At 51.9% G+C, this 24,274-nt stretch overlaps 1 protein-coding gene and 1 pseudogene across 3 annotated transcripts; both read left to right on the forward strand.

Moving 5' to 3' along the window:
* Window positions 1-500: 500 nt before the first annotated feature.
* MVP (major vault protein) lies at window positions 501-24,163 on the forward strand. Of its 2 annotated transcripts, none has more exons than XM_081257619.1 (15): window positions 501-598; window positions 8,222-8,354; window positions 8,551-8,746; window positions 14,387-14,510; window positions 14,617-14,748; window positions 15,650-15,744; window positions 15,987-16,223; window positions 18,243-18,524; window positions 19,381-19,625; window positions 19,740-19,937; window positions 20,908-21,294; window positions 22,061-22,177; window positions 22,360-22,486; window positions 23,013-23,201; window positions 23,904-24,163. In XM_081257619.1, exons 2-15 carry the CDS (start codon window positions 8,230-8,232, stop codon window positions 24,120-24,122), a joined length of 2,673 nt encoding a protein of 890 aa, XP_081113745.1. In that variant the 5' UTR covers window positions 501-598; window positions 8,222-8,229; the 3' UTR covers window positions 24,123-24,163. The 2 variants fall into 2 exon arrangements, with proteins under 2 accessions (XP_081113745.1, XP_081113744.1); XM_081257618.1 differs by lacking the exon at window positions 501-598 and adding an exon at window positions 3,539-3,886.
* On the forward strand, window positions 4,085-6,088 carry LOC308629041 (cytochrome c oxidase subunit 5A, mitochondrial-like; annotated as a pseudogene). Its single transcript has 2 exons — window positions 4,085-4,109; window positions 5,531-6,088. The product of its transcript is annotated as a cytochrome c oxidase subunit 5A, mitochondrial-like (transcript).
* Window positions 24,164-24,274: the final 111 nt, after the last annotated feature.

Consider the following 24,274-nt stretch of genomic DNA (forward strand, 5'->3'; position numbering starts at 1 on the left):
GGGGCCTTGGCCCTTCTTCCCTAACCCAGGCTGCTGGGAAACTTGGGAAGAGGAGAGACACTCCAAGCTCCCAACACAGCCCCTTGCCAGAAAGAGGACATATGTGTATGTGTTTATGTTTTCTATTGAACATCTCTTTGGAGACCTGGGCTGAATTTTCTGAATCTAAAATAAAAAATACCAAGTTACCTTCTCTTAGAGGAGGGACTGCAGCTGGAACCGAAACAGCTATGGAGAGGCAAAATTGTACGCACCCAGATTGGGAAATTAAAGCCAGATGGGGTAGAAGTGAACTCAGTCAGCACCTGCCCCCTGCCTCGGGCCGAGGACCCTTCCCAGTGCCATGCCAGTGCTGCCAGCTGGCTCTGAGGTGGGAATTCCTGAGCACTGAATGAGCTGCAGTGCCTTCAGCTGCAGTAGAAGCAGCCCAGAGGAGAAAAAAACAAAACCAAACAAATGAGAACCAGCTGCAAGGGCCCTTTAAATGCCCAAGCCCCACCCCCAAGTCTGCCCTGCCCTACTGGGAAGTCATCTCTAGGGCTGGGTGAAGGAGTTTCCTGATCTGAGGACTCTGTTGCAGCCAGCCACACTTCTGGATGTGAGTACTTCGTACAGGCCTCAAAGCCCCAAACCAGTTGGTGGGACCTTGTGCCCTTCAAGACCCTCTCTAGCTCTGTCCTGCCTTCTAGGGCTTGCTTCATCCGGGGCAGGTGGTCTCTGAACCAGAAACGGGAGAAGATGGGTGAAAGCTTAGGCTTGGGAGGCTTTGCTTTCCTTGGAGTTTTTTCTGGCTTCTGAAGTAAAGGTAGATCAACGTGTCATCTTGCCAACACCCTCACCCCTCCAAATCTCAGGCCTCTCTGACCTTAAGCTACCCCATCAGCAGTAGGGGCAGAGGAAACTTAAGGAGTTCCTTTAGACTCCCTCCTGAAGTGAGATTGGTCCCTGCTAGACTCCGCCTGGGGACCTGAGCTCTGGCCTGTCCCTTTGAGCTTTTAGAATGTGACTTGTCCCCGTTGAGATTCCTCAACTCTGCAGACATCGAAGCTTTCCTGTTACCCCACTGAGGGCTATGCCAGCTGTGGGACTTGCAGATCATTTGCGAAATCATTGGCAGAGTACTCTTAAGGTAGGCTTGATGTCCAGAAGGCATGGAGTTTGGTGAACAAGGCTCTTTTTCTTTTTTTTTTCTTTTTGGGACTGGGAAGTGAAAACAGGAAGCTCTCTTGGACCCGCCATGCTTCTAAGATTCTGGGGATCTTAGCAGCATGGAGGGTTGGGGGATAGTAGTAGAGGCAGGTGTGCCTTGTTTTCTCTGCTTCCTGTCTGGGTGGGCCCCTAGATACTATGGGGAGAAAGGCTGGCTGTCACGGGTGCCAACTGCCAGAAACTTCTGCCTGTTTCCACCCTTGGCACACAGTATACCCAGCCTCCCCTGAGGGTGAGGCTTTCTGGACAGGGCAGCTCTCTAAAGCCATGGGAACCTAGGGGCAGCCACCTTGAATGGCTGGCCCAGGGAAAGCCAGAGAGCTTCAAGGTTACTCTGGCCTCCTTGTTGGGTGCTGCTCTCCTAGGTTACCGAAGATACCTTTGAACTGCACTGGCACTGTCTCCTGGAGAGTACCCAGCCCCTCCCAGGTCCTTAAGTCCTTGGTCTAGTTTAGAATCTTACTGCCATTTTTGCCGGAGACCACACTACTTCTTGGTTTGGGGGCTCTGCAGTCACGATACCTGAGGGGGAATTCTGGCTCCGTCCTTTGATCGTTGTGTGATCCTGAGCAAATTCCTTAATTTGCAGGTTCTTAGGGGGATGAAATGAGTTAATTAAAAGCATTTAACACAATACCTGGCACAGATTAAGTTCTTAATAAGTGGGAGCTGTAATGGGGGGGGCACTTGCCAAAGATAGAAATTCCAGAGTCTCGTTCCTGGAAACCTTAGCCTAGTGCGTCTGGGGTGAGGCCTGGGCATCAATACGACCAGCTGAGTCCTATGATTGGGTGATTTTAGAAAACAGGGGTTCTGAAACCTGGTTCCTGGGTCACTTCCAATCTAGCCAATCTTCGCCTTCAATGACTGGCATTAATTGGCAGCATCTGGAGGTAGGATAGAAATAGGACAAGCATCATCCTGAGCTGGCAGAGCTGTTCTGTCCCCAGAAAAAGCTGCTGCTCCCGAAAAGTGGCCCAGTTGGGCTAGAGCTCAGATAAGATTTTTCCTAGGAAGAAAAGGTCCTAAAACTTTGCTGCTACTAAAGAAGTGATTTATGTGAAACAAAGTCTCAAGAATTTCCACTATAGTCCTCCAAAGCAGGGAATCATTTCCCTAAATTGGGAAGCTGTCTGGTAAAAACAGCCTCTCTGCAGTCCCTGAGAAATGTGACTCTTGCATTCTCTAAACAAAGACTAGAATGTTTAAAATCAGCGAAGGGAAACCGCAAAGATGAGTTCCCTGTCTGTGCTGAATTTCCTGTGCATTTTCCTAAACCCAAGCTTGATAGACGTGATGGTGGCAAGGCTGTCTCCAACCTTTCCTCCAACTTCAGGCCTGCCCAGGCCTTGGGACAAGGGGACTTGTGCTGGCTGGGGGTCTACTTGGACCTGAGGGTGAGGAACTGGGGGAAAATACATGACATTCCCTGCTTTTGAGGAACAGTTTGCCATCTGGGTTCATCTTTGGCCTTCCTCCTCCAGGCTATCCTTTGTCGCACTCCTACTGTGTATTAGACATGCTCCAGTCTCTAACCCCTTTAACCCCAGGAAACAGTCACTTTTATTCCCACTCCAGTCTAAGAGAGTAAGGCTTGGAGGCTAGCACGTGGCCCGAGGTCGTATCGGCAGTGACAGAGCTCAATCTTTGCTATATATTAGAGTCAGTGGAAGAACTTTTCTATATAGCAATGCTAGGACCCCACTCCAGACCAGTTAAATCAATCCCCAGAGATGGGTGGTTTTAAAAGATCTCCAGGTGATTCTGATGTACAGCCAGGCAGGGTTGAGAGGCTGTTGTAGACCAGAGCTGCTCATAGTTTAATGTATGCCCAAATCACTGGGGATCTAGTTAAAATGCTGACTAATTCAGCAGCTCTCGGGTCGGGGGAACCCAAGATTCTGCATTATTAACAGGCTTCCAGGTGATGCTGATGCTGCAGACCGATACCCAGTGTGGCTGGTCGCCTGGGCATCTGCTGTTTAAGATTCACTGTCAGCCACTCACAATTGACACTGAAAATCTGATACGTAATGATATGACTCATTCATTAATTAAATTTTGCTCTAGCAAGTTTACTCTTGAGCCAAAACGGCAAGAATTGCCTCTTCACTAGAGGATGAAGCCAGCTTCTTCTTACAGGCTGTTTTGTTCTCTGCTCATCCAGCCGTTACCCCTCCCTTCTTGGTGTGTGGGGTGCAGTGGGGGAGCCACTGGTCTCTGAGACTTTGGGTAAAAGTTGACTGGTTCTGGCAGGAGCCTCGTGACACATGAGGATCAATGTAATCAGGCAAGGTTGGACAGGTACCCGGAGAACAGACTAGGGGGCAGATCTTGGAAGCAGACACTGAAGGGAGGTCTCGGTGAATTTAGGGAGTTGGGGCCAAACTCGGGGCTGGGCAGGACCTTCCAAAGGTCAACATGATCCTTAGCCGTTGTCTTTTTTTTTTTTTTTTTTTTGCGGTATGCGGGCCTCTCACTGTTGTGGCCTCTCCCGTTGCGGAGCACAGGTTCCGGACGCGCAGGCTCAGCGGCCATGGCTCACGGGCCTAGCCGCTCTGCGGCATGTGGGATCTTCCCGGACCGGGGCACGAACCCATGTCCCCTGCATCAGCAGGCGGACTCTCAACCACTGCGCCACCAGGGAAGCCCCAGCCGTTGTCTTTTGAGGACCCTGGTATGTTGGAAGTGAAATGCTCTAACTGTACACGTTATCTGGTAAACCACGGACGTCTAAATCTGAGACACAAACATGCTGCCTGAGTCGGGTGGTCCCCCTGGATCTCTGAGAGACCTCTAGTGAGGCTCACTTCTGGGGATGGCAAGATTGAAAAGGCAAAACCTGTTCTTGGGTGAACTTAGCAGGTGAATTTACATGGAAGGCACAGCTTTAGGGCTGGGTAGGTGGGTGATCAGGGAGGTGAGACAGGGTCCTGGTACTGAAACAAGGGTAGTTGGCAAGGGCATGGCCTCCGAATAAGGCAGGAGCCCAGCCTGATTAGCTTTAAGGATGACTCTCAGCTGAGTCAGTGAGCTGGGCGAACGAAGCGCTCGGCCCCCCTGACTGGGCCCAGCTGGGGTGACAGATGGTAGAGAGGCCTCAGCCGTAGGGGGTGAGGGATCGTCCAAAGGAGCCATTGGAGGCTGCTTCCCAGCCTTGTGTGGCCTTCTAGAGTTTAAATCTTCCCTGTGGGGCCGCACAGACCCTCCTCTTGCAGCCCTAGCCCTTCCTCTCCCCCATCTGGCTTCCTGGCCAGGCTTCCGCCCTGCAGAGAACCAGGAAGAGGCTTCACTGGGCTGTCAGATGCTCCTTTGCTATTCTAGGCCCACAGCTGGGGTGACACAAAAACCTGCCACCTTCCTGATCAGTAAACAAGTGAGGGTTAAGGCCGAGATGCCAGATGGGGTAGGGAGCCTCTGGTGCTAGGTCACATCCTGCAACTGGATAGGGAAGCTGGCCCTCAGCTGTAAGCCACACACATAGTGCTGCTAAGAGCCAGTCTCTGTTCCAAGTGCTTTATGATTAACTCAGTCCACATACGTTGGGTTGATGACCTATCTATCCCCAGTTCACAGGCCAGGAAACGGGTATAGGGAGGGCAAAGGACTTGTCTGAGATCACCCATCCAGTAAGGGTTAGAACCAAGATCCAGGCAGTCCTAGCCCCAGGGTGCGGGTGGGGTGCTCTTGTGGGGCCCTCTCCTGGGGAATGGAAGCACAGCTGAGCAGGATGGGCAGTAGAGAGGAAGGAAAGTGAAGGTCCAGGTAAGAGTGGGGAGAACAGAAAGCAGAAAACTAGCACCTGGATTTTCAAACACTCCCTGAAATCAACAGAAGAGGGAGCTCTGATGTTAGAAAAGTTAAGGGAAATTAACTTGACAAACAGGCAACAGAAAAGTATCAAGGTCAAATCCCATACAAAGTTGCAAGAAAAAGAATGAGGAGCAGAATAATATCCCCCTGATGTAGAAAGTGTACCAAGAAAACAGATCAAAACTGTAACCTCTTTGAAAATGAGGTAAGACATTAGGAAACAGTACCAGGCAAAGCAGCAAATCAGAATTGTAAATAAGCCCAGGTAGTCTGGCTGAATCCATGCCCCTAACCATTGTACTGCACTGCCACTGGAGAGAAACAGGACCAGGCATTCCATCGGGATTCTCATCCTGATGGTACCACCAGCTTGCTGTGTGGCCTTGAATGACTCATTGTCCCTACCTGGGACTCAACTAATTAGAGCCACACTGTCTAATATGGGATCAACCAGCCACATTTGACTACTTAAATTAAAATTAAACACGAGCTCCCAAGCGGTCTTGAGCTCACACCCGGCTTCTCAGCCTTAACCTGCGTGCCGCCATCACTGTTATGCTAGGCACTGCTGCCTGCCGCTGCGCTGCTCGGTAGCAGCAGTCAGTCTCCCGGACCAGCCCCCCGGGTCCCGCCGCTGTTACCCAGTCAATTCGCTGCTACTCCCATGGGTCACATGAGACAGATGGAGGAGTTTGCTGCTCGCTGGGTGACATACTTCAATAAGCCAGATATTGATGCTTGGGAATTGCGTAAAGGGATGAACACGATTGTTGGCTATGATCTGGTTCCAGAACCCAAAATCACTGATGTTGCTTTGCAGGCATGCAGACGCTTAAATGATTTTGCTAGTGCAGTTCGCATCCTAGAGGTTGTTAAGGACAAAGCAGAACCTCATAAGGAAATCTACCCCTATGTCATCCAGGAACTTAGACCAACTTTAAAAGAACTGCAAATCTCCACTCCAGAGGAACTGGGCCTTGACAAAGTGTAAACCCCATGGATGGGATTCCCGAGAATTTATTGATAGTGCTACTTGATTGTAAACAATCGCCTGGAAATATTGATGATAACATACTACCTTATTTGAGCAAGTTTTCCTTTGTTGAGTACCAAACCATGTAACATAACTTGGACTTTAATAAAAAGGAAATGAGTTTGACCTGAAAAAAAATAACTAATTAATTAAAATTTTAGTTCCTCAGTGACACTGTCCACATTTCAGGAGTTCGATAGCTGCATGTGGTCAGTCCAAAGAGAGCACAGATTCAGAATATTTCCATCATTGTAGAAAGTCCTTTTGGATGATGCTGAGTTGGAAGGTTTTAGAGAGGAGCCGCACAGGTGATGTGGGTGCATCAGCACCAGGGGTAAGACAGCTGGGAGTGGTGGGGACTCTGGTTAAGCAGGAAAGCTTGTGGCCTGTCTAAAGGGCTCAGCTGCTATGTGGCTCTCATCAGTTTGCCACGTGGGAATGTAGGGCCTGGCTCCTCATTCTTCAAGAGAAGCAGGAATTGGAAGTTTGTGGTAACTCACAATTTCTAAACAAAAGAAATTTTACAGATTGTGTGGATCAAGTAAGACTCTTGGGCCTTGATTCTGTAATTTTGTGGCTCCGGCCTCTTTTTCCTGTGCCAAGCCACTCCCCCTTCCTCCTTCTCACTTCACATTTGTCACCCAGTTTGGAAGCTGGATGGATGGTGGACTAGATGGGGTACCACTCCTTTTTGGTGGTGGCTTCAAAAATGTTGGACCGGGACTTCCCTGGCAGTCCAGTGGTTAAGACTCTGCACTTCCAATGCAGGCATGGCCAAAAAATTAAAAAAAAAAAAAAAAAAAAAAAGTTGGACCAGAGTCTCGGAGGGCAAGGCTTTGAATCACTTAGTAAACTTGGTTCCCTTTGTGTGACTCCAGGGGACATGTCCAAAGTCCAAGGCATGCTGGAGGCAGGCATGGGGTTTAAGTAGGTGGTGTGACATTCCTGAACAGGCCAAGCACTGGAGGTAACCACCCAGGATTCAGAAGCAGTTAGGGTGGGGGTGGACAGAATGCAGTACTCATTTACTCGCTTTCTCCTTCCCACCCACCCCTACCCATGATGGCAGGGAGTCACAGGTGGCAACAGACCACAGAGAACTGGGGAGGAAAGGACTAGAATACTCTGGTGTTTCTTTTTTTTTTAATTTTTTAAAATTTATTTATTTTTGGCTGCATTGGGTCTTCTTTGCTGCGCGCGGGCTTTCTCTAGTTGTGGCGAGTGGGGGCTACTCTTCGTTGTGGTGCGTGGGCTTCTCATTGTGGTGGCTTCTCTAGTTGCAGAGCACGGGCTCTAGGCGCGCGGGCCTCAGTAGTTGTGGCTCGCGGGCAGTAGAGCGCAGGCTCAGTAGTTGTGGCTCATGGTCTTAGTTGCTCCATGGCTTGTGGAATCATCCTGGACCAGGGCTTGAACCCGTGTCCCCTGCATTGGCAGGCAGATTCTTAACCACTGCACCACCAGGGAAGTCCCCTTTGTGATGTTTCTAATCCAGCTGATTCTATGGGAGCGTCAGTTGCATCAGGGACCCCTTCCTTGAGAGGCGGCCCACATCTAAACAGTTCATCCCAGGATTGCTTAAAGCGCAAGGGGGGAGGGCTGCAAAGATCATGCAAACATTCTTGGGCTATGGGCTAATGTTTGCATACAGCTGGGGCCCTTGGGATCCCCTGAAATAAAGGAGCCTGCCCCTGGAGGAGCCAGGGAGCTCTTCAGAGCCTCTGCCCCCCACCGTGCTGGGGAAGACCCACAGCACCGCCAGAGGCTGACCACCTCTCCCAGCTTGGTGTGCTTCCGCCTCCTACACTATGGGGGTTAGAGATTGGGGAAGTTTTGATCTTAAGCCCCTCCCAGTACTTCAGGAAGCTTGGGGGAGGTAAAGTAGATGGGAATGAGGGAAAGGAGTTGGCGGAGAACCCTGGGCTTCTGTGGTTAACTGCATCAAGCATCTCTTGGCAGGGATGGGGTCTGGATGGGCTGCCCTGGGTGGGAAGAAAGGAACAGATGGGTGTGGGGACAGTGAAGGATGACATAATCTGAGCCAGAGGAGGAAGGGCCCATTCCCCCAGCGCCAGCCAGTCTTCATGCCCACCTCATCCCGAGCCCCCTGGACTCATCTTTTGTCTTCTCCCCATCTGTCTTTCACACTCTGTGCTGCCTTGGGCTCAGGAGTCACCATGGCAGCTGAAGAGTCCATCATCCGCATCCCACCATACCACTACATCCATGTGCTAGACCAGAACAGCAACGTGTCCCACGTGGAGGTCGGGCCAAAGACTTACATCCGGCAGGACAATGAGAGGTTGGTGTTGGGAATGGGCTATGTGGGCACCTGGGGCCAAGGAGGGCCTGGTAGCCTGGCTGGCATGATCGTCCATCTCCTCCTTCCTGTTCCCTGACTTGGGTAACAGGAAGCTTTCTTTCTCATTCGCCGCCTCCTTCGGGGATAGGAACGGGGGGTCCCCTGGGTCCTCACACTGCTTCTCACCCTCCAACAGGGTCCTGTTTGCCCCCAAGCACATGGTGACGATACCCCCACGCCACTACTGCACAGTAACCAACCCGGTGGCCCGGGACGCCCAGAACGCCGTGCTGTTCGACGTCACAGGACAAGTACGGCTCCGCCACGCTGACTTAGAGATCCGGCTGGCCCAGGACCCCTTCCCCCTGTATCCAGGGGAGGTGCTGGAAAAGGTACCTGCTCACCTTTCCCGTACCCACTCTACCTGTCCTGCTACCTTGACCTAGGGCTCAGCACTGCTTTCTGGAGGGAAAACAAATTGGGGCCATGGGAGGGGGTGGGAGGTGACATTTGCTGGTTCTCACTGGGACAGAATTGACTTGTTGACCCTCCACTCACCTTCCCCAAACATCCCCTTCCTCTTCACATGCCCAGGTCAGACCTTTGAGAGCTGTCGGCCCATCTCCGGACCTAATCTTCCAGGCTCCAGAGCCTGCCTGAAGCTCCTGGCCAGTCTGACACTAAATGACTTGTGCCAAGAGTAAGCATTTCATTCTCTCAAACAGTGCCAGATGCCGGTGGGCAGTGACAGCAGTGGTGGACCAGGTGAGGCCCAGGCTCGGGACGCCTGTGGCTGCTCCATGGGAAGTCATCACAGACCTGTAGTGCCAGCCAGGCCCTCGTCCATGTTGCCCTAAGGCCCTGGGCCAGAGTGAGAGGGCACCCCGCCTTCATTTCTGTAACATTTCTTTACCTTCACCTCCTTGCCGTTTTACACTGTTTACTCTGGGCTTCTCTACTAAGCAGTGCTTCTTGATCCTGGAAGCATAAGAGCATGACCCCGGAGCTTTGAGGCATTCCTGTCCACTTAGCTGCAGGCACTTTGGGGAAAATGTGTGTGGAGATACTAAGTGATGAAGAATGATTCAGATGTTAACCCTTAAGGAATCTGGATGAAGGGTGTAAGGGAATTCTTTGTAGTATTCTTGCAACTCTTATGAAGTCTCAACCTGTCACAAATTAAATCACCCATATCCAGGTTCTGCCTTAGACAAACTAAATCCCTCTCTTGGAGGGAGCTGTGGCGGGTGGTCTGGCACCAGAATTTTTTTTTTCCGTCCACGTGGCATGTGGGATCTTATTTCCCTGACCAGGGATGGAACCGGTGCCCCCTGCAGTGGAAGCATGGAGTCTTAACCACTGGACCGCCAGGGAAAGCACTCCCCCTTTTTTGGAGGGGTGGGCACCAGCATTTAAAAGCTCCCTAGGGGGGCTTCCCTGGTGGCGCAGTGGTTGAGAGTCCGCCTGCCAATGCAGGGGACGCGGGTTCGTGCCCCGGTCCGGGAAGATCCCACATGCCGCGGAACGGCTGGGCCCGTGAGCCATGGCCGCTGAGCCTGCGCGTCCAGAGCCTGTGCTCCGCAACGGGAGAGGCCACAACAGTGAGAGGCCCGCGTACCACACACACACAAAAAAGCTCCCTAGGGTGGAGAGAGCTTTCCTCATCGCTGCCTCTTTAACCTGTGCTTCCCCCGGCGGCCCCAGCTCACAGCGGCTTATTCTCAGACCCCATGTGCTCCAGGCCAGGAAGGCAGGGCCTTCCCTTCCTCTGAGCCCAGTGCCACCAAGATGTTCCTTTTCTACCAGAGAGTCGACACTCGCCCTCCTTGGAGGCACTGGCCCCGACCCACACCACTTTCTTTCCCTTCACTGAGCCGCCACCTGGCTCGGGCCTCCCTTCCCCGGCCCTCCTGGGAGCCTCACTAACGTCCATGCGATAACCCTGTCAACATCTTGGCCTTCTTGACCTCAAGTCTGACCCTCACATCTTCTGCTTCAGTCCTGCCCAGTGCCATGTCCACTCTGGACTGGGTGGTTTATTCCCGCACCTGCCCCACCTCTGAAGGTTTTTTTTTAGCTAAAATATTTATATTTTTGTTTTGTTTTGTTTTTTGGGTTTTTTTTTTTGCGGTACACGGGCCTCTCACTGTTGTGGCCTCTCCCGTTGCGGAGCACAGACTCCAGACGTGCAGGCTCAGCGGCCATGGCTCACGGGCCCAGCCGCTCCGCAGCATGTGGGATCTTCCCGGACCGGGGCACGAACCCGTGTCCCCTGCATCGGCAGGCGGACTCTCAACCACTGCGCCACCAGGGAAGCCCAAAAATATTTATATTTTTTATTGAAGTAAAGTTGATCTACAGTGTCGTGTTAGTTTCAGGTGTACAGCACAGTGATTCAGTTATACATACATACATATCTATTTCACAGATTCTCCTCCCTTGTAGGTTATTACGAAATGTTGAGTATAGTTCCCTGTGCTATGCAGTAGGTCCTTGTTGCCCCACCTCTGAAATTAAACCCAGCTCCTCCTTAGCCATCAGTCTCCCCTTCCTAGTCCTCCTCTGCTGTCATGTTGCCTCCAGGCTTTTGAATCCCACTTCTATCCTTCAGATTCTCTTCCTGGTCTCTCCCTACCCCAGCGGAACCCTGTCGTTTTAACACACGCTCTTCGTGTGCTAGACCTGCGCCCAAACCCTGTCCTCGATCGTTGTTACCCCTCCTCCCCGATCTTTCTGTCCTTTCACTCAGGTAGATCCACCCCAGCAGTATTATAAGTAGCTAGTGGGGTAAGTGGTTCATTCCAACCCAAGCCTGCTCATTAATGTTTCCTTCCCAACCAGCTTTCTCTCCCTTCTTTTCCCCCCTGCATGTCTCTAAATACTGATCATTCTCGACTCTCTTCCTGTTTTCTGCCCTCTCACTCTCAAACAGCTTGGTCACCTACTTAGAAATTGAGGCCATCTGGAAGGATCTGGGTCTGTGTCCCCTTTCCTTCCCTGTGTCTCCTTTCTACCTGTTGGAGCCTCTAGGAGGTTCCCCTGCATCCGTGGACCCAGGAAGACGCATCCTTCTATTTCTTGATCTTACCCCCACCTAGAGCTTCTCTCTCCTGTCTTTAACTTCTCCGTTACTGGCGCCTTTCTCTTGGCCAATAAACGGGCTCTGCCTCTTCCATCCTTTTCTGGCCTTGAAGGCTTACTTGTGCACATTTTTCATCTAAAGAATGCATTCGTAAGACTGTAAAGTCCTGTCTGACTTCCACCACCAGTATCTGCTCTCCATCCCCAGAGGTATCTACTGTCATCCATTCAGGGTATACACTTCCAGATACATCTGTGCATCCATGTAAGTATGTATCCAAAAAAGTATTGGTTATAACTTATTTGCATAAGGGCTAGCACATTGTCACTTGCCAGTGTATTTTGAATGAACTTCTCATCTTGGTGCATAAGTCATTTCTTGTTTAATTGTTTGTAATTCCATATGATAGATAGAGGTTCAGCCCTTCTCCTGAGTTACCATTTAGGATGTGTCCAATTTATACGGAAAAACAGTGCTGTGGTGAATATCCTTGTGTGTGTGTGCCCTTGTGCATGCTAGTTTCCTTTTCTTCTTTTTTTATAAATTTATTTATTTGTTTGTTTGTTTTTTTTTTTTTGGCTGTGTTGGGTCTTCATTGCTGTGCTCAGGCTTTCTCTAGTTGCGGCGAGCAGGGACTACTCTTCATTGCGGTGCTCGGGCTTCTCATTGTGGTGGCTTCTCCTGTTGCAGAGCACGGACTATATGCATGCAGGCTTCAGTAGTTGTGGCACGTGGGCTCAGTAGTTGTGGCTCGTAGGCTCTAGAGCGCAGGCTCAGTAGTTGTGGCACACGGGCTTAGTTGCTCCGCGGCATGTGGGATCTTCCTGGGCCAGGGCTCGAATCCATGTCCCCTGCATTGGCAGGCGGATTCTTAACCACTGCGCCACCGGGGGAGCCCTAGTTTCTTTTTTGTTTTAAGAGTAGAAACTAATAAGAATTTCTGGGTTCCAGGATATGCACACTAAATTTGTATGGGCTTTTATGAATGGCCCTGTCAATCTAATTTTTAGCTATCTGCTTTCTCTTTCCTATTTAGTTTTTTTTAAAATTGGGGTATAGTTGCTTTACAATCTTTCCTGTTTACTTTGACAACTTGATGTTCTCTGCCCTGGTGCCTCACAAGCCCCTGCATCTGGCCCCCCACCTCCGCTGACCCCACTTTGGCAAAACCCCAAGACATCCTAAGTGTAGGCCTAGTGGACTGTCATTCTGTGTCTCACAGACCCTCTTGGCCACGTCCATTGTTGATCTGCCCTCTTACTAAAACTTGTCTGTGTTTTACTCTGTGGACATCTTTTTTTTCCCATCTTCTCCCCATCCCCTCTGCCTTCAGGTTCTGTCCTGAATATCCTGTGTGCCTTCTTTTTTTTTTTTTTTTTTTCCATGGCCTTGATCACTTCATCTGTGTTGAAGACACCCAACTCTATACCTCAGCTGGGAACTACAGGCTGTGAGTCCCCTAGCTGCCTATAGGAAGCCCTCTCCCAGATGTCCCACAGTCGCCTCATACTGGCTATCCAAACCTAACACTTCCCCTTACCCCCAAATCTGTTCTTGTCCCATATTCCCAGTCTCACTTAGTGATAACTACTGGACCTAGTCACTCAAGCTGAAAGCCTGTAACAGCGTGTGGGACAAACTGAAAGGAGACAAAGGAGGCAGCCAGGAGACCAGTTAGGAAGATATTTCCATCATCCAGGCGAGAGATGTTGGCAGCTTAGGTGAGGGTGTGGCAGGGATAGATAAAGGTGGACCTGGATTTGCAATGGACAGACAGGAAGTGACGATGGAGTATATGTGAGAAATGAAAACCGTACTGGACTACACGCTCTTCCCAGAATGCTCACACCTTCCTCCTCCTCCTTCTACACCTTTATATCAAAAGCCAGCTCTTCCTTTGAGCCCCAGTTCAAACGCTACTCTCTGAGGGCCTTTCCTAACTTCTTCACCTGGATTTCTGCAACCTCTTCCCCTTGACCCGGTCCACAGTCTGCTTGGAGGCATTGGTCTGTGTTTGTCTTATCACCCACTGGAACCTCAGCTCCACGAAGATGGGGGTATGTCTTGACTCCACCACAACCAGCCGAGCGCCGTGCACATAGAAGGTGTCCAGGCAAAGGCTTGCCTGGGCAGTAAACCTCCAGCTTTGCCTCTCCAACCCAGAGTGTGGTCGGTGGGTGAAGTAGAGTTATGTGAGCTTCTCCTCCCAGGGGGCTACTCTAGTTGGAGTAAGGAGTGGCAGGTAGGCTTTGATAAGGCTGAGGTTCAAATCCTGATTCTGTTTCTTACTCGTTGTGTGACCTTGATCATGTCCCTTAGCCTCTATGAGCCTCTTTCCTTGCCTTCCTGCTTCCCTCGGATCAAAGATCAAGTGAAATCCTATTTGTAGAAAATATTTGTACAAACCTCTAAAAAGGTTTGGCAGCTTGTGGCTGGGTCCCCCTTCCTGATGGAAGGAGATGTGATGGCTGGAGCACAATGGCTGTCTTGTGACCATGAGGCAACCTTGAAAACAAAGCCTCATGCTTCAAATGTGCCTGTTATATAAGTTTATACTTTCCCACCACCTTATACTTCCTGAGAGCCCCAGTGCACACTGGGCCATGAGATATTCACTTACTCAGCTTCTCAGATGTTTCTCCCACATCTCCCATCAAGCCCTCTACCCAGTTTCCCACCTGGATTTCTAGTTCATAACAAGATCTGAGCACTTCTGCAGAGGAAGGTGTGTCCTTGGCCCATCAGCAGTGGCAGCCTCTTGCTCTCAACTCCATCTTAGCTCTTCAGACCAGATGGCTTGGGGGGCACACCTACCTTGTACATTACACTCGGAGTCTTATTTTGGGACATGGAGAGATTGATGCTGTGGACTCTGACCTTCACGGTGTCAGGTTTGACTCCATGGGTCCCAGCTCTGAATACCCCGTGACCCCCCTTCTTCCCCTATTAGGACATCACCCCACTGCAGGTGGTTCTGCCCAACACCGCCCTCCATCTTAAGGCGCTGCTGGATTTTGAGGATAAGAATGGAGACAAGGTGGTGGCAGGAGATGAGTGGCTATTTGAAGGACCTGGTAAGTATTTCCTCTCCAGCCGGGTCAGGGTCAGAGTTTTCCTGCCCTCGCATTCTAGCCCTGATATCTTCTGACCTTCAACACCCATCTCATCTTCCCTTCCCAGGCACGTATATCCCCCGGAAGGAGGTGGAGGTTGTGGAGATCATTCAGGCAACAATCATCAAGCAGAACCAGGCCCTGCGGCTGAGGGCCCGCAAGGAATGCTGGGACCGGGAGGGGAAGGAGAGAGTGACAGGTGGGGTCTTGAAGGGATGCTGACGGTGGGTGGGTGGGTGGGATTGGGGGGGCAGGCCGTGCCTCAACCACAGGGGAAGTGGGGAAGTTTGGGGGTAGACACTTGTAGCCTGGAGGAAATGCTTCCCTGGTATCTCTTGCCAGCTGTTCTGGGCTGCCCCCTGCTGCTTCCCCCCACCCCCTTCGGGAGGCTCTACCCGGATCCTGTGATCACGATCATGCTGACATGGCTTTTTCTTCCCCCCAGCCCTTTATCATGAGCTGGGGGCAGCGGCCATGTCTGTTCCTAGGTCAACAAAGCAGGTGTTCATATACAACTAGTAATTGTGTTTGACAAATGTGATGTATTAAATAAGGTCTTCACAAAGGCCGTGCTTACTGAGCCAGGTGTGGTTCAAATGCCTTACAAACGGTAACTTCTTTAGTCCTCCAACAACCTTGAGGCACCACGACTCCCATTTTCCATATGACATCACTGAGGCCTGGGTTTATGGCCAGGAAGGGCCAGACTGGAACTTTTCCCCCAGCACTCTTGCTTCTCCAGTAGGCTCAGTGACCTCTGCAGCTATAATAGAGGCAGTTCTGCCCATTTTAGAGGAAGGAAAAAAGTCGGTCTTTGGAGCTTAGAGAAGGCCTAGCAGAGTATTGGAATGTAGCAACTTGGGCACTTGGAAGGGCTTTTTTTTTTTTTTTTTTAAATCTTTCTTGGGTAGGGATTGGTTTTCCTCTGGCCTCAAAAAAGGAAAACAATGACTCCTGTCAGACCCTTGAGCATAGGGGCAGTGGCATCTCAAAGTGGCCCACAAAGTTCTGCAGGTGTCCTGTTGTCTAGGCTGCAGGAAGGGGCAGCTGGGGAACAGGCTGTGTGACCTTTGACCCTTGCCTCTCTGCCCCTGGCCCAGGAGAAGAATGGCTGGTCCGTTCCGTGGGTGCGTACCTTCCTGCAGTGTTTGAGGAGGTTCTCGATGTGGTGGATGCTGTGATCCTTACGGAAAAGGTTTGTGCTCTGGAGGACCCTGGGTGGGAGACTCTCAGAGTGGCAGGGAATGGTGTCAGAGAATGTGAAAATAAGATCACCTGAGGAGTGTCCTGGGTCACCTGAAAGGGTTTAAGAAGTCCTCCTGGATTGGTAGACACTGTCACTTAGACCTGGATCATTTAGTGGCCAGTAGGGTTCCCAGATCCCCCGAGGAAGTTAGAGGTGGGTTTATTCAAACCCCCCGACATCTCGCTCTACAGACAGCCCTGCACCTCCGGGCTCGGCAGAACTTCCGAGACTTCAGGGGAGTGACCCACCGCACTGGGGAGGAGTGGCTGGTGACCACGCAGGACACAGACGCCCACGTACCAGATGTCTATGAGGAGGTGATGGGGGTCGTGTCCATCACCACCTTGGGTCCCCACAACTACTGTGTGATTCTCGACCCGGTGGGACCAGATGGCAAGAACCAGCTGGGGCAAAAGCGTGTGGTCAAGGTCAGTGTCTCCACCTCACCCAGAGGTGAATGCCTTTGGAGTGGCCTAAGGCCCTTGGACCCCAGCCCCTGCCCTCCTCCCCACCTCGGTACATGTTCTTGAAACACCAAGCTTGTTTTGGCTCCCTCTGTGCACACTTGTCTCTATCCCTTGAGACACTGTCTCATTGATCTTTCTGGCATCCCTGACCTGAGGTCACACATGGCCTCTCTTGTGAGTGCCTCCCTGGCCCTGCACTGTGTCTGTAAACCTGGAAACTCTCTCTAATATTCCACATCCCTCTGTTCTGGAAACTTTGTCATCCTGCATCAAACAAATCTCTTGGTTTACCCTTCTCTGCATCCTCTACCTCATCCCCTCTCTAAACTATATGTGGGACTAGCAGGGCTGGGCACACCTTTCCTGTGAAGATCGTAGATATTTTAGGTTCTGTGAGCCATATGGTCTCTGTTGCAACTACTCAACTCTGCTGTTGTGCCGTGAAAGCAGCGTAGACGGCTTGTAAACGAACCAGTGCCGCTGTGTTCCTGTAACATTTTATTTGCAAAAACAGGAGGTAGAATAAATAGGAACAACCCAGATGTCTATCAACTGATGAATGGATGAAAAATATGGTATATCCATACAATGGAATATCAGTCAAAAGGATGATAGATAATCTTTCTGGGGTTGAGGGCATTCATGTTCTTGAAATGATTAAAAAAAGGTAAAAATCAAAAATGAAGTTCTAATATGTGCTACAACATGGACAAACTTGAAAGCATCACGCTAGGCAATAGAAGCCAGACGTGAAAGACCACATATTGTATGATTCCATTTACATGAAATGTCCAGAATAGGTAAATCCATGCATAGTGTGTGGGGTGGGGCTGGGCAGTAACTGCTACTGTGTATAGGGTTTCTTTTCAGGACTATAATGTCCTGGGGTTAGGCAGTAGTGATGTTGGGCAGCTCTGGATATACCAAAACAACTGAATTGTATACTTTAAATAGGTGTATTTTCTAATATGTGGGTTATTTCTCAAATATATATATACACATATATGTATTTATATTATATATTTAAAATAGGCAGCAGGCCAGATTTGGCCCAAAGATCAGAGATTACCAACTCTGGACTACACCATCCCAAGGCAACAAAGTATGGGAGAAATAAAGCAATAATAGATTAATTCTTTCTTTCTTTCTTTCTTTCTTTCTTTCTTTCTTTCTTTCTTTCTTTATTATTGGCTGTGTTGGGTCTTCGTTTCTGTGTGAGGGCTTTCTCTAGTTGGCGGTGAGCGGGGGCCACTCTTCATCGCGGTGCGCGGGGCTCTCGTTGCGGAGCACAGGCTCCAGACGTGCAGGCTCAGTAGTTGTGGCTCACGGGCCCAGTTGCTCCGTGGCATGTGGGATCTTCCCAGACCAGGACTCGAACCCGTGTCCCCTACATTGGCAGGCAGATTCTCAACCACTGCGCCACCAGGGAAGCCCAATAGATTAATTCTTAACTATTGAGCTTGTGAGAACCCAGACCTTGACAGTTTACAGAATTTTCAGGGCAGGTTTTAAAATTTATTAATGTATTTATTTATGGCTGCATTGGGTCTTTGTTGCTGCACGCAGGCTTCTCATTGCGGTGGCTTCTCTTGGTTGTGGAGCACGGGCTCTAGGCACACGGGCTTCAGTAGTTGTGGCACATGGGCTCAGTAGTTGTGGCACACAGGCTTAGTTGCTCCGTGGCATGTGGAATCTTCCTGGGCCAGGGCTTGAACCTGTGTCCCCTGCATTGGCAGGCAGATTCTTAACCACTGCGCCACCAGGGAAGTCCCAGGGCAGGTTTGACCAGGTCTACAGACATTTGTAGAGTCCCTCACAGTCTAGATAATGATTCATTGTATGATGTAAGTGTGGGGAGGGTGCTTTTGGGGGCTCCTGTCCTCAGCACAAGCCCATGGTCACATGGAGCTGAAGGAGGTACCATCAGAGGCACCCACAGCCCTGGGTGGCGACTGCTCCTGACCCGCTTCTCCCCACTAGGGGGAGAAGTCTTTCTTCCTCCAGCCCGGGGAGAAGCTGGAACGAGGCATCCAGAACGTATATGTGCTGTCGGAACAGCAGGGGCTGCTATTGAGGGCCCTGCGGCCCCTGGAAGAGGGGGAGGGCGAGGAGAAGGTCTCCCACCAGGCGGGGGACCGCTGGCTCATCCGTGGACCCCTGGAGTACGTGCCACCTGCCAAGGTGGAGGTGGTAGAAGAGCGTCAGGCCATCCCGCTGGATGAGAACGAGGGCATCTACGTGCAGGATGTCAAAACCGGAAGGGTAAGAACTGAGGGATGGGCGCCATCGCTGCCATGTGGCCCTGGTGGTGGCTTGGTCTGGGCAAGTGGGTGATGCTGATGGAGAGATGCATGGTGGAGGTGACAGAAGGGATTCAGCAGTGTTGCCAGTAGCATCCAAGCCAGCCGGCTGCTAAATATGAGGGCATTCTCTGGAGTTTTTGCCTTCCCTTTGTCTTAAATATCTAATTTCAAATGTTAGAGCTCTCAAGCAAGAAGATGAACCAGATTTTAAGATGGAAACTTAGTCCCCATTGCAGATCTGGCCTCCGGCATAAAGGTCTGACTGGGATGTGGCCTAGGAACAGTAAGACCTGACCTCCCTCCCATACCCTTTTCCTGGTGGAATCCCTCCTCTCTGCCTCTCACCTAAACCTTGATCTTGGTTAGACCTAGGACCACATCTCCAACCTCTTTAAGAATCCAACCTACAAGCAGAGCTCAGAATCCTAGGAAATGTTAGTGTGTGCTACCTATTTCCTAGGATTGCATCTGTCTCTGGGATGCCCTCCAGGCTGCCCCATGAAGGAAGATTCCAGAAGAAATAATATCGGGAACTTACTATATGCCAAATTCTTGACACTAGACATGTGAGATGTCAGTCATTCCTCTACCCTATGAGGTTGCCACTATCATGTCCATTTTGCACACGGGTGAGAGAGCTGCCAAAGGTGACAGAACTTGCAGAGAGCGAACTTGAATGCAGCCTCCTTTCAGAGACCACATTTAACCACGATGCTGTCCTACCTCCTGGACCAGTTCCGCTTTAGGGATGCTGGGTAGGGCTCTTTCCTTCCTCCCTTTGCCGGTGACATTCCTCCTCGTCTTCCTCTCTTGAGGTGCGTGCTGTGATCGGGAGCACCTACATGCTGACCCAGGATGAAGTCCTGTGGGAGAAGGAGCTGCCTCCGGGGGTGGAGGAGCTGCTGAACAAGGGGCAGGACCCTCTGGCGGACAGGGGTGAGAAAGAGACATGCAAGACTCCTAGGCCCTCCGCCCCCCGGAACAAGACCCACGTGGTCAGCTACCGTGTGCCCCACAATGCCGCGGTGCAGGTGTACGACTACCGGGATAAGAGAGCCCGGTGAGCGGTGGCCTGGGGGCTGCGCCGTGTGGGGCTGCGCCATGTGGGGCTGCGCCATGTGGGGCTGCGGTGGGACAACCTCTCCGGGCCTCTGACTCCCGGCTTCCTCTGCAGCGTGGTCTTTGGGCCAGAGCTGGTGTCGCTGGGTCCCGAGGAGCAGTTCACAGTGTTGTCCCTCTCGGCTGGGCGACCCAAGCGTCCCCACGCCCGCCGCGTGCTCTGCCTGCTGCTGGGGCCTGACTTCTTCACGGACGTCATCACCATCGAAACCGCAGACCACGCCAGGCTCCAGCTGCAGCTTGCCTACAACTGGTGAGGGGCAGAGGGGAGGGCCAGGGCCCCTGCTGGTGCAGCCCCGGGGGCACCCTGAAGAGAAGAGATGCCACCTCGAGTGCTGAGCTCACAATCAGGGCAGAACTCCTGACTCCAAGCCACGGTCAAGGAGGAAACCCAGGGGTTCATGCAAATCCAGTCTGACGCCCAAGGGGAACGACAGGAAAGATGAGGGCTCACCTGGGGGTAGAATTTGGGGGGAAACGGCAGGAGGACACTCCTCAGCTAAACTCCTAGCGTGACTTCAGCCAAACATGTAACTACAAGGTTTTAAAAAGATTAATCAGACCCAACTGGTGGGAGTGGCCGGGTGGTCAAGAGCAAGTACTCTGAGGCTGATGGGTGTGCATCCCAGCCCTGCCGTTTGCTAGCTGTGGGCCTGGGCAAGTATTGGGTGCTTTCCTCAGTTTCCCAGTCTGTAAAATGACGTTAAGGACATAACCATCAACTTAATGGGGCTGTGGAAAGGATGCTGTGAGAATTAGAACTGTGACCGGTCCATAGTTAGAGCTCAAATGGCAGTGATGAGAATTGGGGGAGATAAGTCAGATGCAGAAGCAGTACTCAACAACTCCCAAGCGCGTTTCTCACCTCTTGACTGAGTGGCCAGGACCGTGACAAAGGCAGCTGGGCACTGATATCTTTGGGGGCACAGACCCTGGAGCCACACTGCCTGGGTTCAACTTTCTGGCTTGGCACCTGTTATGTGACTTAGGGTCTGTCGCTTAACCTCTCTGGACCTCTATTTCCTTGTCTATGATGGGGGTAATGCTCATTCCCACCTCATAGTGTGGCTGAGCAAATAAAATGGGAACATGTAAGTTTCTTAGGACTTCACCTAACACATAGCAGATGCTAATTAGCGTTCTCTGTCGTGAGACCCTTCCCAACCACAGAAGGTGGGTGTCAGTGTCCTTTTGGAAGATGAGAGAGTTGTCTTTGCTCACAGGCACTTTGAGCTGAGTGACCGGAAGGACCCCCAAGAGACGGCCAAGCTCTTCTCAGTGCCCGACTTCGTGGGTGACGCCTGCAAGGCCATTGCGTCCCGGGTGCGAGGGGCTGTGGCCTCTGTCACCTTTGATGACTTCCATAAGAACTCAGCCCACATCATTCGCACTGCTGTCTTTGGCTTTGAGCCCCCAGAAACCAAGGGGTCTGACAGCATGGCCCTGCCCCAGCCCCGGGACCGGGCTGTCTTCCCCCAAAATGGGCTGGTGGTCAGCAGTGTGGATGTGCAGTCGGTGGAGCCCGTGGACCAGAGGACCCGGGACGCCCTGCAGCGCAGCGTCCAGCTGGCCATTGAGATCACCACCAACTCCCAGGAAGCAGCTGCCAAGTGAGTGAGGCCTGGGGGCCTGGCTCTCCACGATGCCCACTGTGGGCCCCGACCTCTCCAGGGTCCCTGTCTCTAGCCTGCTGCCAGGACCTGGGTAACACGGCACCCTGGTGGTCAGCCTGCTGTCCTCCTTACCCAGCAGAGAGCCTGGGCTACTTAAGGTGGGAATAGATGCCACCCCTGCTTCTGTGGCTTCTCACCTTGCTTGTGCTGGAACCCAGATTCGTATCTGTGGCCCTCCAGGCACTCTGGGGTCCAGCCTTGCCTCCCCCTCCTCACCTTCCAGCCTTCTCCCCAGGCTCACATGCTCCAGGCCCACCAGCTCCTTTCTGCTCTTCAAGGTGGGAACTCAGCACTGCCTGTTCCCTCTGGCCAGAATGTTCTCCCTGCGCTTCAGGGCAGGCTCCTTCTGGCCTCCAAAGGTCATGTCGTCATAGAGCCCTTTTTTACCCCAACTGAAGCAGCACCCTCTTTGCCCAGTCATGTTATTGTAGCACCCATTTTCCAAGGAGATTGTCAGTGTCTGAAATCATCCCTGTTTACTTGTCCTTTTTTCCCCACTGGAAAGTAACTCGTGTGAAAGCAGGACTCACGGTCACAGCCACATGCCCCTGCACCTAGAATCGCACTTGGCTTGCACAGTGCACACGCTGTGCTTTCATTTGCACGTCAAGGGCCTCCCATGGGCCAGTGGTCCCTGCCCTTGGAGCTCCTGTTGCAGCTCTGGCCCCATGCCAGCGTCTTACCTATCCCCTCTCCCACCCAGGCACGAGGCTCAGAGACTAGAACAAGAAGCCCGCGGCCGGCTTGAGAGACAGAAGATCTTAGACCAATCAGAAGCTGAAAAAGCTCGCAGGGAGCTCTTGGAGCTGGAGGCTCTGAGGTGGGTGGAGAACTAGAAGAAAAGATGGCAGGGGTTCTTGGAAGAGCAGCTGATGCGAGGGGTGTGTGTGCGTGCGTGCGTGAGCGCGCAGGCATCCTCGTGCTGCTACAGCATAAGTCAAGGGCAGAGGAGGGCAGGGCTGGGCTTCCTCCTGGGTCTCCCTGACCCTGTGCCGTCTCCAGCACCGCGGTGGAGAGCACTGGGACCGCCAAGGCAGAGGCCGAGTCCCGAGCAGAGGCGGCGCGCATTGAGGGAGAAGGCTCCGTGATCCAGGCCAAGCTCAAGGCAGAGGCCTTGGCCATTGAGACGGTGAGTGGGGGAGATGCCCGTGGAAGGGTGTGGCCTTGGGGTCTGGAAGAAGCCAGATGGCTGCAGTCCCTGAAGCCATGTGGGAAACCAAGTACCCTAACAGAAAGCCCTGTCCAAATACCTTGTGGTTTACAAAGTCTTTTGCCCTATTTCAATTTACTTAATACCTGCTTTGAAGGTAAGGATGATGATTACACCCATCTTACAGACATGTGCTCCAACACTGGCCCACTTCATGCTAGGTATTGCCTGTGTTTTACATGCAAGATCTTATTTAATGCTTGAAATCCCATTAAGGGTAGGAGTTCTCTCCATCTTACAGAGGAGGGAACCGAGGCTTGAATTAAGGGGCTCCCAGGGTCACTAGCTAAAAGGTGGCATAGCCAGGGTTCACCCCTAACTGATGGTGGTAAGTTTACCGTTCCATCCCCTCCATCTGAATTCCCTCAGGTTTGCTGGCTGGGGGACTTGCTGGACATGTCCAGGGGCCACACGATCAAAAGAATGCTGGGTTTTCCCCTTCCAGGAGGCTGAGCTCCAGCGAGTAAAGAAAGTGCGAGAGCTCGAACTGGTCTATGCCCGGGCCCAGCTGGAGCTGGAGGTGAGCAAGGCCCAGCAGCTGGCTGAGGTAGAGGTGAAGAAGTTCAAGCAGATGACAGAGGCCCTGGGTTCCAGCACCATCAGGGACCTCGCTGTGGCAGGACCGGAGATGCAGGTGAGGTGGGGGGAGAGTGCAGGCATGGGTGTGTGTGTATATGTCTTTGTGTGTATGTCTTGGGACCATATTTGGAACCAAGAAGGCAGAGCCGGGGAGGCAAACACAACACCTAGAAAGATGTCGGGGACAGACGGGCAAGGGGAGGTGGTAACTTGGACTGTCTCTGTATCCCATGTCATTCGAGCATGGTGTCCTATCAGGCACAGTACTAGACTCAGCAGTGAGCAGAAGCTCCTGTGAGAGCAGTAAACTGATGGGACATCAGTCTGTGACAAGCCCTTCGAAAGAAGTCAACAGGGTGATATGGTGAAGGGGGAGGTGACATGTCAAGTTAGCTGGGGAAGGAGGGCCCCTCTGAAGAGGGGATACTTAAGTGCTCTGTAGAGTCGACGAGAGCTTCCCAGGAGAGGGTCCAAGTGCAAAGAATGAAACCTGGTGCATTTAAGGAACAGGAAGGACTGGACGGCTGCAACCTGGCTGAAAGCTCCCAGAGCTTTCAGGCCCACGAGGCCTGGGAGGGGATGAAACCCTCAGGCTCCCCTTATGTTCCTTGCTTGTCACTGACTAGTCCTATGAGGATGGCTTGGGCTACAATGTCAGACCAGAGAGGGGGGCAGCCCACCCTGGAGAGGCGGCCGAGGGGATGATAGAAGGGACCAGGGTCTGACTATCTTTTCGCCCGCCTCTTGCTCCTTCCAGGTAAAACTGCTCCAGAGCCTGGGCCTAAAATCAGCCCTCATCACCGATGGCTCTGCCCCCATCAACCTCTTCAACACAGCTTTGGGTCTGCTGGGGCTCGGGTCTGAGGCCCAGCCCACAGCCAAGAAGGCAGCTTCGGGGCCCAGTGCCCACGAGGGCTTGCTTCTCCCCTCCACCACTGGCCCTCTAACTCTTGGAAGCAACCAGGTCATGCCTTAGCTCCCTACTGCACTGACAAATAAAACGGACACTTCTGGGCATTTAAACCCTCTTCTGTTGCCGTAAGTCCACATCACAAGGGAGTTTAATGGTGGTGGGGAAGAGGTACCCCTGAAATCTTGATAATTACTAGAGGCTACCCTCATCTGTAA

This window comes from Mesoplodon bidens, assembly GCF_964165515.1.
Source record: "Mesoplodon bidens genome assembly, chromosome: 15".
NCBI lineage: Eukaryota > Metazoa > Chordata > Mammalia > Artiodactyla > Ziphiidae > Mesoplodon > Mesoplodon bidens.

Excerpts from the sequence above, each read along its gene's own strand:
- MVP (XM_081257618.1), top strand. The coding sequence starts at position 3,775 with ATGTGGGATCTTCCCGGACCGGGGCACGAACCCATGTCCCCTGCATCA. Across the intron at positions 8,747-14,386 it reads CAGGGGAGGTGCTGGAAAAG|GACATCACCCCACTGCAGGT; the intron begins GTACCTGCTCAC and ends TTCCCCTATTAG. Across the intron at positions 15,745-15,986 it reads CTGTGATCCTTACGGAAAAG|ACAGCCCTGCACCTCCGGGC; the intron begins GTTTGTGCTCTG and ends CTCGCTCTACAG.